The sequence below is a fragment of the Chrysemys picta genome, chromosome 1 (genome assembly GCF_011386835.1).
Source record: "Chrysemys picta bellii isolate R12L10 chromosome 1, ASM1138683v2, whole genome shotgun sequence".
Taxonomy (NCBI): domain Eukaryota; kingdom Metazoa; phylum Chordata; order Testudines; family Emydidae; genus Chrysemys; species Chrysemys picta.
The window spans coordinates 149623574-149635888 of NC_088791.1; the positions used below are offsets into that span (position 1 = coordinate 149623574).

The following is a 12315-nucleotide window of genomic DNA, read 5'->3' on the forward strand; positions in this document are numbered from 1 at the left end:
GAGAGTGCAGCAGCCCCAGGCTGGGCACAGGGCGGGGGGGGTTGTTGGGCAGAGGAGACATGTGGGGCAATCATGTGTCCTCCCCTTTAGTATGGGGAGGCACGAGTGGTCTATGCCTTCACAGCAGCTGGGGGTGGAATTTCCAGCTTGGGTAGACATACCTACACTAGGCTTGATTGAGCTAGGGTGCTGAAAATAGAATGGTAGCCCTGGTGGCATGGGCTAGCTGCCACAAGTGTGTGCCTGCCATCTCAATGGGATTGTACATGCTGTAGCCCCCACTGCCGCAGCTACGCTGCTATTTTTAGCACACTCGCTTGATCGAAGCCAACTTCTATATGTCTGCTCAAGCTGGACATTACTCCTCCAGCTGCAGTGTAGCCACATCCCCAGCATGCTGATCACCACACTCCAGTGTCCGGCAACTGTGCTCTGGTAGCAATAAATGCATTCCAAGTGCTCAGTCTCTGTGCTCCGAGGGCCACTCACTGCATTCTGGTGGCTCTCACTGCCATTGTCCTTCAATGCTAGTCCTGGCATTGTAGTGCTATTCACTGTACTCCAGTGCAAGCCACTCTGCTCCAATGGTGATGGTCCAGTGTCTTAGTTGAAGCATGAAAATGAAATGAGCCTCAGAGACCAGAGGGCTGCTTTTATTTACAGAAGATGTGTGTGGTGGGGTGGGGAGGCTATTCTGGACCAATTTCCTTACTCATTTTCAAAAACCACATGAGAACAACAATGACTTTATCTGCAGGACTGAAATCTTCCTGTTTTCCAACCTTACCTTGAATTTATGAGCTAAATGCCCATCCTTCGCCTTCCACACAATGCCCCTGTATCTCCAGTGTTGAAAAGGGGCTTTGTGGGTGCCCATTTTTGCTTCTTTTATGTGGGATAAAGATGACCTGCAAAGATTTTTGTCAAAAACCACCAACCAACAAGGCAACAACAAGCCCCAAACTCAAACAAAGTTTATTCCCTCCGCTTGTTTTTTAGCTTAGAAATTTCAGGAATGGCAAGTCTGGTAGTCCCTGTTTTTGTTGAAGGACACTTTAGAGGATGTGGATTTGGAACTTTCTCAGTCCTTGTTCAAGAGCCAGGAATGCTGAATTTTTCACATAAGGGCTTTTTTTTTAACTGTCAGGCATTTGAATTAAATAGGTGTAAACTGAAATAAATGAAAATCAAAGTTTTGAACAGTCTAAATGACAAGCACTTCATCTTTCATTCAGGTTTCACTTGTCAGTTACCCTCATGGCAGAATGCAATCAGTTCTCCAGTCATCCATAGAATATTCTAGGATAATCAGGGTTTTGTTAGTGTAGGGTTGCTCATGAAAGCTGGGGCTATGCACACTGGTTTGGTGTTGTGTGACTATGAATGACACAGATTTTACAAACTGATTTTAGAGGGAAAACAGTAAGGTGCCCTGTGGGCCACACCAGGCCCCACTATCTCCTGGGTGAGTTTGGCAAATGGATAAGATCTGTGGCTGTAATAGTAATAGCCTCTTCTTTCCCCCTTTTCCTCCCACAGCTTCTGGAAGCCTTACCCGGAGTTACCCCTGTGCCCTCTTCAAAGGACGAGCCCCTCTGGCTCCCACCCAGACCCCAGAACTCTAGGGCACAACAGTTGGTTTTGAACAGGAAAACCCACGCATGAGTGTATGCTCACACACCTCTAACCAGAAAGACACTCATTAACATGCACCTACATGTCCACACAACACTCCTGCAAGCACATGAAGTATCTGCATGAGACTGAAGTGTGATGGCTGGACACCTTCCACACCACATTCTGTTCACCTGCAGTGGCACAAGGGATGTCTGGGTGTTCCTTTTTGTATTCTGGTCTTTCACCCCCATGGTCTGTTAACAGCTCTGTTATCAGTTCCATTAAATGTGTTGGAAACACAGTGGTATTAGCCTGTCCAGGGAGTCTTTTGATTTGAGGACACCAGTTAAAGAGCGTGTTGATTCACTAGGGTTCAGTGACTTGGAGGGGAGACGCTGATGTTCAGAGGATTTCACATGAGCTCTAGAAGTAGGAAAATGGGACTATAGAAAGACTAAGAGTTTTAATATTTATGTATATTGGGAGGTGGGGTGGAGTGAGGTATGGGACTTGTGCTAGTGATATACATGGAATCCATTTCTATCAGGCTTAAAATTCCATGTCCAGGATTTAACGCTTTTCATTTATGATAACAGCAGCTAAGTAATGAAGTACGTACCAGTTTCTGATGTTGGGAAAAGATTCACTAGGTCTTTTGGTCAATCCACTTGAAATAAGGAGGATGAGAAGAACCAGGACTGAATTTCTGTGCCCTCTTGGGATGGATTCTGGGTCTAGCCCTGGTAAGGGGATGGACTTAACCTGGATTTCTGTGTCCCTCTGGAAGGGAATATGGGTACATGTCTTTGGAAGGAGAAGAAGCTGAACTGGATTTTTGTGGACTCTGGGTGTCTCCACTGAGATGGAAATGAAGTGAAGGAATAAGAAAGGAATAAGAAGCAGGATAGGGAAGCAGGGAAGATGCAATATTTTAGTTAAGAACAATATGGAGATGGTAGGCAACTCACAAATATAGCGCTGACAATATTTCTACTGCAAGCGCACCTAGTGGTTTCATCTATGGGGGCTCGCATGGTGTGATAATAGTCACCAGGGGCCCCTTTTGGCCTTTTTACTCCCTTTAGTCTGGTGCCAAGGGGCCACATGGCAGGCAAAAGGCCCCCTATGCTCAGGTACAGAGGCGGCTCCACCAGCTCCGTGCTGTTCCCACAGGGGCCCCACGTGCAGGAGGCATTCTGGTGTGGGCCAGGGGCATGGCTAGGGCATGCTCCTGCAAAGCTCTATAAGGGTCATTGAAGCACGGACATAAGTAGCCAGTACCGGGTCTATGCCAGCCCCTGCAGCACGAACTGCCTCCTCTTTGTTACTCTGCCACAGGAGAATCAGATTCCAGCATCCTCTATCACACCCTGCTGTGTTGTTGCCCCAGACAGACATCTCTAGCTATTCACTGCGTCTGCTTCTCTCTGACCCAGTCATCCTCTGTAGGCAAGGAAGCTCCTCCAGTGGAGAGCTGTTGGCTTCTCCTTAGCAAAGGAGTGGAGGTTTCTGTTCAGTGGCATTAAACTACACAGCAAAGTAGTCACCACCCCCTGAGCTGTCGGGTAGACCCTGAGGTAGCTGTTAATACATATTGCTACCCCAAGGTATCCGCGCAAAAGACAACTGCTGTCTCGGGTGCTGACTTTTATTTTTCCCGGTGGCTGCTTCACCCCCACTCTCCCCCAAGGCCCTGCCCTGCCCCCACACCGCCCCTTCCCCTGAGGCCCTGGCCTTGCTCTGCTTCTTCCCGCCTCTGCTACGCCCTCTACCCTGAGGCCCCCAGCCCACCTGCCCGCCGCTCACTGCTCTCCACCCTCCCCAAGTGCCTCCTGCCAGCCGCCAACAGCTGATCGATGGCCCTGCCAAACAGCTGTGGCTGGTATGTGCTGAGCACCCCCTATTTTTTTCTGTGGGTGTTTGAGCCCCTGAGCACACACGGAGTTGGCACCTATGACTGCTGTCACAAGAACTGATACATGAACCCCAGAGCGCATGCACACCCAGCTAGAAGAAAAATCAAACCCTCAAAGGACTGGGGCTCTGCTGAGTCCCACAGAGAAGCCATCAGAGGGGTGGGTGCACGCTCCCTTGTGAACTTCCCACCAGGATGTGCCCCCCCCCCATGATTCTTACATAAAATCATCACTTATAAAGTTTTCAGATGACACAAAAATTGGGGGGTGGTAAATAATGAAGAGGACAATTCACTGATACAGAGCGATCCGGATTGCATGGTAAACTGGGTGCAAGCAAACAATAAGAAAGAAATGTAGCCATATTTACAGGATTGGGGGTTCCCTCCTGGGAAGCAGAGACTCTGAAAAAGATTTGGGGGTTGTGGTGGATAATATGCTGAACATGAGTTCCCAGTGCAACACTTTGGCCAAAGGAGCTAATGCAATCCTAGGATGCATAAAGAGAGGAATCTCGAGTAGGAGTAGAGAGGTTGTTTTATCTCTGTATTTGGCACTGTGAGACTGCTGCTGGAATACTGTGTCCTGTTCCAATGTCCACAATTCAAGAAGGATGTTGATAAGCTGGAGAGGGAAGAGCCACATGAATGATTAAAGGATTAGAAAACATGCCTGATAGTGATAGTCTCCTATAAACTGGATGGGCAAGTGCTGTCCCAAGGGATGAGCTCGGGACCCTAGTTTTGTAGGGTTCTTTCTTCACTCCCTTCCCTCCCCAACCCAATTACCCATCTGTAGGGTTCTGAATCTTGTCATGGTGGGGAAGCCTCCTGGCTCCAGATGAAGACCTCTCCTTTGCTCTTGTCCTGACTTGCTTCTGCTGGCCAGCTGTTCTCTTGACCTCTGTGTTCTGTTTCTTTCATGCAAGGAAAGGGCTTCTCCACCCCAAGTCTGTCTGGTGAGGTGGCCAATTGAGGGGTTAGAACCCTGATTTTCTGAGGTATTTATTAAAATACACCTCTACCTCGATATAACACTGTCCTTGGGAGCCAAAAAATCTTACTGTGTTATATCGAACTTGCTTTGAGCCGCCGGAGTGCGCAGCCCCCTTCCCCCCCGGAGCACTGCTTTACTGTGTTATATCAGAATTCGTGTTATATTGGGTCGCATTATATCGGGGTAGAGGTGTATGTTTGTTTGGGAAAACCCTGAGAAAAGGGAATGGCCCTAAAAGAGACTGATGAGCTCTGGCTGAGAGACTTTTGCCAGGAAAGGCCTGAGTGTCCAGGCGGAGGGCCACTCTCCCAAGGCTAGATGCAAAGCTCTTGCAGAAGAAGTTAAGGAAGGGCTGTCCAGCCCTCGGAGCAGAGCTCTTCACTGACTCCTCTGGCTGTATCTCTTGTTCTCCAACTGCCAGGGCTATTGAGCATCTAAATGTAGACGGGTTCCTGAATCAGGGCAGATCCTTATTTTTCAGAGTGGTTTTGGTGTGTTTTTTTCTTACTAATAAATCATCTGTTTTAATATTTGAACATTCCTGGCTCTGATAAATCTGAGTATCCAAGAACAGGACACATCAACTTTGCCAAAGAGACCCATCACAAAATGACAATCAGATAGCCAGAATAGCAGCTGGAGTCTTGTCATGATAAGAGAAAACATATCGATGCTGATTACACTGCAGGACCACTCATGTGAAATCAAGAGGTCCTCAGACTCTGTAGGCATCCATGGCCCGGACTAGTTATTTTCACATCTGTGTGTGTGTGTTGCTAGGGGAATGACCCCTTCCCATACAAAACCAAAGCCACACAGCTGCATGCTCACTAATAACAATAATACTTTGCATGGCTGAGGCGTTTAATGTGAAGATTTCAAAGCACTTTAGAAATATTAAGGAATTAACTAACCCTCACGATCCTCTTGAAAGATGAGCATTATCAGCCCCTTTGACAAAGGGGGAAGCCAAGATTAAGCGATTTGTCCAAGGTCTCACAATGGTGCATTTGTAGAGCTGGGAATAGAGCCCACGAGTCCTAACTGCCAATCTCCCGATCTAACCGCTTGACCATAGTCTTTCCTTTCGGCAGTGCACTTCTCTTCCCAGAGCTGTTATTCACTCTATCCCCAAGGTGGGTGGATGAAAAATCCAACTGGTTCTGTCCTTTTTGGAGGAAGTATCGTCCAGAGGGGGGAAGTACAATTTGGAGTCCAGCAATGTGCCTGTGCATGCTACATGCTCCAGGGGACTCTCCTATGCACAGTCCACTGCCAGGTCACGTTCAAGGGGACTGCTCGCTGTCAGGGACAGATCTTGAGACAGGCAAAACATCTTCTCACTGTGAGAGAAGCACACAGGAGTTAGGCAAATCTTAAAACAACCAAGGGCGAGAACCTGCTGGTGTCAAAGGACTAGCCCCAGAGGGACTCTCTCTGATCTCCATCTCTCGCAGTTGCTGCTGCATTAGTTAGGGGAGTCTCAGATTTTGTGTTTCTCTGTGAGGAATATGGGCTTTCACAGGGTGCCAGATCAGTGCACAAGGAATTGGCATCACACGCTGATGCTTCAAATTTGGCTTTGACATTGCACCCAAACAGTCAGAGGTGATGGGCCAGATTGTACCATTTAGGCACAGCCCCGACTAGGGGGCGCTGTGGAAGGGGAAGCACAATGCTTCCCAGAATTCCAGCGTGCAATGGATCACAGCTGCTGCGCCAGCCTTTAGGAAGGTGCAGCATGTGCTCCTCTGTGTGTCCGGCTGGTCCGTGCAAGCTGGTGTGGGGACATAAGGTCATGACTCTGCCACTCCCCTATTACCTTTGTGGGTCTTTTGCTCTCCAGGGGGCACTGGAAAGGAACAGTCCTCAAAAGAACTCTGGAGCAACAGTGGCATCTTCTCTCTGTGTGGGGGTTTGAGAGTGGGGAGGCTTCTTGTGTCCTCTCCTGCTTGTGCACCTGTACAAAGGCCCTGCTCTGTCTAGCTTTCAGGTGGGCTCTCTAGGCATAAAATGAGGAGTATGTCTCTTAATGACTATGGGGTGCAGTTGAGGGGTCTGCTTATGGTATATCAAGGACTGTGTTGGAATTGCAAGCTCTCACTTTAAGTGTGAGGGGGGGTTTCCTGGTCCTGCATGTAGGCTAGTGGGCTCTGTAGCAAAGCATGCAATCAGTCAGACTGGAAAGAGCCAGCTTAAAGAAAGGTGGGGTGACGTGTGCCTCTCTGCCTTAGGGAGCAGCCTGCTTTGTCTCTCTCTGTTTTTGGGATCATGTGTGTTATTGTTTTGAAGTCTAAGCAATAAAGTAGTGTTACGTTGCAACCTTCCATTAAGAGTATTTATGTTTTTATCTAACTTCTCTGTGTGTATGCTGGGAACATAACACTGGTCATCAGGAATGTTGTATTAGGGTGAGAACCTCATCCAGGTTAGACGGGTTTGCTTTTGGTTTGTCCTGCTTTGGAGAGGCTAACTAGGGCTGGATGGTAACTACAGTTAAACAAATAATGGATTTTTTGGTTCAGAGGCTGAATTTAAAATCCAGGAAAAATAATCCAGTCTGTCAAATAAAAAAAAAACTCAAAAAAAAAATACTGTTTCAAACCAAAACTATTTGATGACCCAAATTTGGCAAAGGAACCTGCCAACATGCATTGTTTGGTGACAAAATAATTTGTAAAAAAAAAACCAACCCTAAACATTTGCCTCGCTCTAATGGTTACTGGTTCACAGTCTCTGGCTGCACAGCTCATCCGTTAAAATCAGGGGTGTCTCCCATGTAATTCATTTCCTGAATTGTCTCTGTGTGTGTGTGCATGCAAAGGAAGGGGTGGGGGTGGGGGGTGAATACAAGGGCCTTTGTGGCACCTCAGCCCTTTCCCAATATCTCCTTCATTTCTGCTGTATGTGGTACCCAGCAACAGCCAGAGAAGAGAAAGGGGAGAAGTCTACCTAACATTCTTAGCAGCTTCTGCGTGACCCCAAGAGGAGTTGTGCTCTCACACAGGGCGAGAAGCTGAAGCATTGAGCCGGCCAATAAGGCTCTCTGGCTGGAGTGAGCTCAAAGGATGTCTCCTGCTTACCGATTACTGACAGGCAGTGCGGTTGTACAGAAGTTGCCAACGATGACAGCCTTGTCCTTCTTCCAGATGTGCAACTTGGGGAGATACTTCAGCGTCACCGCCTCTATCTGGCACAGTGGGACTGGGTGAGCCAGCACCCCTTTGCCCAGCTGCTGCTGCTTAGGTCTGCAAGGCAGAGGGAGGGATGTGAATAAGAACAAGGGGCCAACCCACAGTAGCATGTGAGCATGCAAGGGGGGATGGGGACACAGGTGTTTACTGAAACATTGGAGATGATGGGGTTGTTAACAGGAACCCACATAGAACTTGGTGAGATCTAAGGATCCTTCTATGGCAATCTGACACTTCATGAGAGGTGGGAGGCTCTGCCCCAATAGACCCCTCTCCTCCTCCAGGGGGATCTCTCTGTGTTATATGCCCTTCCTCTTCAAAGGCTGGAGAATGTGTGGATGTGGATGTGTATCTTTCTTCTTATACCACATGATTAAAGCAGCTCCCCCAGATCAGCAAATATTCACTCCTCTGTCCCTCTGTCTTGTAATCCTATCCTGACACTCCAACAAATACAGCACTAAACATTGCACAGATGGCCAGGAGCATTATGAAGTGGGCAAAGTGTGGGGTGGGGGATGTTGCCTTCTTTGAAATGTCAGGTGCTGGCCACTGCCAGCAAGAGGTTAATGGACTGTAAGGACTATTGATCAGATCCACTAAGACAAAGCCTGTTTTACAAAGAACAATGAGGCCTATTAATCCCTACTGTAACTGCACTGATTTTAGTGGAGTTACATGGGAAGGAATTTGGCTCACTGTGTCTGGTTTGCAGTTCTCAGAAAATAAAATAAGAGAAATGAATGATAAGAAAATGTAAAACAAACCAAGGGAAATCCTTCTTTCTGCAGCATGTACTCAACATGTGGGATGCACCCCCACAAATGGGAAGAGAGTCACTGGATTTCAAAGAGAGTTGGTTAATTTTATCGCCAGTAGTCCTGTGTGTGTGTGTGGAACTCTGGTTGACTTTAATGGGAGTGCTGTGCATGGAGGCTCTGCGGGACTGAGCGCATGATGGCCAAATATTTCAAAGCTGAGTGTCTATAGTTATGGTCCTAACTCCATATGTAGGCATGAAAAAAACCCAACTCCAACATGTTTTCAGAAGTGCTGAGCACCCACAAATCCTACAGAAGTCCCTGGGAGCTGCTGAGTGCTCAGCACGCTTGAAAGTCTGGTCACCTATTTAAGTGCCTAAATATGGACTTGGAAGCAAGCAGGCAACCAAGTTTGAAACTCGGCCTGGTTATGTAGGAAACTTAGGCCATAGCTGCATGGGAAGCTTCTTCTGTATAATCTGAGGTGTGAATTTAAGCTGATATAGTTACCCTGGTAGAGCCCACCCCAGGCAGACACTCTTATTACGGTATGAGAGGGTCTTCTTTCAGGTGAGATTATGTTGCTTGGAGAAGGGGTTTAAGCAAAACCAAAAAAAAAGCCACTCTTATTCTGGATTAGAAGAGAGAGAGAGAGAGAGAGAGAGAGAGAGTGACTCTGTGTGTGTGTGTGTGTGTGTGTGTGTGAAAGAGAAAGAGAGTGAGAGAGCGTGCAGTATAACTACAGACAAGGCCTTAGGTTGCGTGTCTGTAACTAGAGCCCTGCAAATCTTTATATCCACAGACCATGTTTGCAGATTGGATACGGATACTAATTTTGTATGTTCAGAGGGCTCTAGCTGTAACCCAACCAATTTCCATATGTCCTGTCCTTCTTGAGCTCACAGGCCACCTGGTGGACATACTTAAATTACCAGAACGGCTGTTTGCCTCAAATAGTCATGATTGAGCCACCAAGGTTTAGAGTAGAGCAGGGCCCAGATCCAAGCACCTACACACACATTGTTGGGAAATGTAGACCTGGCCTTAAACTTTCCTGGGCTGAACTTGTCTGTAACTCAGAGGTTTGATTTGTATCTCTTCAAGCTCCAGGAGGTTGGCTGCTTATCTGAATTCATCTAAACTTCTTTGGTCTGCAACGTTAGGCTGGAAATCAATGGAGATGTACAGTGCTTATTGTTACTGGCCAGGCTGGAAATCCCATGGAAACAGCCCTTCCCTGAGTATCTCAGCCCTGCTGCTCTTGGTCCCAGGCATAGAGGCAGCACACTTCAAAGATCTGGACCAGACTTTGTGCTGAGTGGAGTTGCTGCTCAGCTCAACAGAAAGGGGCCATCTGGGAGCTAGCTCTGGTGCTGCTCTGGCCTTGGCCCCCAGCACACATCCTGCAGCATGCTCTGCTCTCTTCCTCCCTGCCCCACCTTGCCTGTTGTGCTGGAGGTTGAGGGAAGGGACAAAGGAGCTGTAGAAGCCAGCAAGACTGGCTCTGTGCCTGTTGGGCACTCTCCTTTGCTGGGGAAATCCCAGCGGAGTTAGGACACAGGACAGGGAGGGGTCAAAGAATCTGGCCCTTGAATTCAGATACAATTTGTGGGAAGATGGCAGGTTCCAGATGGATCTTACTGTCCCGAACCTGCCTCTGTCCCCAGCCTCGGTGGATTCTCCTCTCCCATTGCTGAGTAACTGCAGTTACAATGGATCAGTTAACCACTGTCCTGCGGCACAGAAACGCTTCTGTCTCCACAGCCATTTTCAGCTCACATCTCAGGGTCATCAGGACAGCTGCCTGATGAGTCAGGTATGTATGGCCAGACCCTGGAAGGGAGGTTGGTGTTTGCTGGATGTCCCTCTCTTTGCCAGCAGTTAGGTTATCAGCTACTCAGTTACATTACCAGGACACCTCGTGGTGATTGCATGTGGTCACTTGCGCTACCACTATGCACGTACATGGCTTAGAAGGACATCCTTGTGCCTGCAACAAGGAAGACGAGGGACTAAAGACAGGTCAGAGGTGCACATTGTCACTCACATGGTGATCTTCACGCTGGCTGTAGAGTTGCTGCTGCGGAAGGTGATCTCAAGTTTGGTGACCAAGCTTCTGTTCTGCTGCAAGTGAAACTCCACCAGGCTGTGGTACACTGGGCAACAGACAGCACACGACAGAGTGAGGGCACAAGTCCCTGGCTGGACCATACCTTCAGCATTAACCCTCACCTTGTACCAATAGGAGGGCTGTCCGTCCTCACCCCTGCAAGCTCTGACCTCTCCAGCACCGTATGGAGCAGATTAAGCAGAGCTTTGACATAAAAAGGGAACAGGCTGCCTGCTCAATTGGACATATATTTGTTTACTGATGGGACTCCATTCTTCACTGTTATTTTCTGAGAGTGAGAGTCAGACAGACACAGAGAGCCAGAGAGGGAGGAGGGTGGCAGCAGGGCCGGCTCCAGGCACCAGGCAACCAAGCACATGCTTGGGGCGGCACCTGGTAAGGGGCGGCCAATCTTGGGGTGGCGGGGGGCAGCGTGGTGTGGCATTCCGCGGGGGGAGCGCTCCGGCGGCGTGGCGCACGGCGGGAGGGGGGTGGCGTGGGGCGCGGGGCTCAGGGGGGGGTTCCGGCGGCGCGGCGCTCAGCGGGGGGGGCAGCGCGGGGCGCGGTGCTCGGGGGGGGCTCCGGCGGCGCAGCGCTCGGCGGGGGGGGCTCCGGCAGCGCGGTGCTCGGCGGGGGGGGAGGCGGTGCGGGGCGCGGTGCTCGGGGGGGGTTCCGGCGGCACGGCGCTCGGCGGGGCGGGGGCTCGGCGGGGCGGCGCTTTTTTTTGCTGCTTGGGGCAGCAAAAAAGTTAGAGCCGGCCCTGGGTGGCAGAGAGAAAATGGAGAGACCAGTGGAGTTACACAGGTGTAACACTGGTGGAAGTGAGAGAAGAATCAGGCCTATTATCCTCTATAGTCTCCAGGAGTGTGGCATGAAATGAGGCTGAAGGCCAGATCTCAAACGCCTTCTAGGGCCAGATTCTACTCTCAGGTACACCGGTGGAAAATGGAGTATCTCGCCAGGAGTCAATGGGTATGGAACTGGACGGAGAAGCTGGCCCATAACTCAGAAAAGGACAGTGGCTTGGGTTATCCCAGCATTTGTAACAGTGATGTTCTTCTGTGCCTGGTGAAAGCAGCCCCTCCTCCACTCCCCCAGTGTACAGCTGCTGAAGAAGGCCTAGGGATAGTCAGACTCACTGAAGAGCGTGTGTGCGGGGCATGCCAATCTCTATTGTCCCTCGCTGAGGAACATGGCACAGCACAATACAGCATTTCTGCAGCAGGTATTGAGGGATTTACAGAAGCTACCATGAAGCCAGATACCCTCTGAATCCATTTCTCAAAGCACCTGCAGTTTCCATTGGGAGCTGGGGAAGGACCGACATGTTCCAGTCAATGACGGTGACTCTCTTCAGGAACATTGACATAAATGGAAAGTCTCCATAGTTCATTCATGCCGCCTGCCTGGCTTCCTTCTCTCTTTGCTACTTACTGCAGTACGGGGCTGAGGAGGCAGTCACCAAGTAAACCTTCATCTCCTTGGGGAGCTTTGCCATGCTGACTCCACCGCGCTCCAACAGCCCTAGGGGAAGAAATGAAGCCAAGGTGGAGGAGTAAAGGTCCGGAGGGAACAGGTGGCAGGAACACCTGATTCACTTCTCACCTATCCCACTATTTTGATGTGGATCAAAATGGTCTTTACTTACCTCCAGCATCAGTGAGATCAAAGGAACAGGCTCACAGTGACTGCATCCCAGCTATTCTCCACTGCAGGGTTTC

General features: G+C 49.4%; 2 protein-coding genes across 3 annotated transcripts in view; one reads left to right on the forward strand and one right to left on the reverse strand.

The window, feature by feature from the left end:
- POPDC2 (popeye domain containing 2) overlaps nt 1-6856 on the forward strand; it is a 20168-nt gene extending 13312 nt beyond the window's left edge. For both annotated transcript variants that reach the window (XM_005292683.4, XM_005292684.4), the window contains exon 4: nt 1540-6856. Coding sequence is in view for 1 of the 2 variants with exons in the window: in XM_005292684.4 (XP_005292741.2) it covers nt 1540-1625 (86 nt within the window). In the remaining variant the exon portion in view is untranslated. The remainder of the gene's footprint in view (nt 1-1539) is intronic.
- PLA1A (phospholipase A1 member A) overlaps nt 5714-12315 on the reverse strand; it is a 22518-nt gene continuing 15916 nt past the window's right edge. The window contains exons 8-11 of the mRNA XM_024111359.3: nt 12029-12118; nt 10532-10640; nt 7613-7777; nt 5714-5872 (exon numbers count right to left, since the gene is read on the reverse strand). Coding sequence (XP_023967127.3) covers nt 5788-5872; nt 7613-7777; nt 10532-10640; nt 12029-12118 — 449 coding nt within the window. The 3' untranslated portion in view covers nt 5714-5787. The remainder of the gene's footprint in view (nt 5873-7612; nt 7778-10531; nt 10641-12028; nt 12119-12315) is intronic.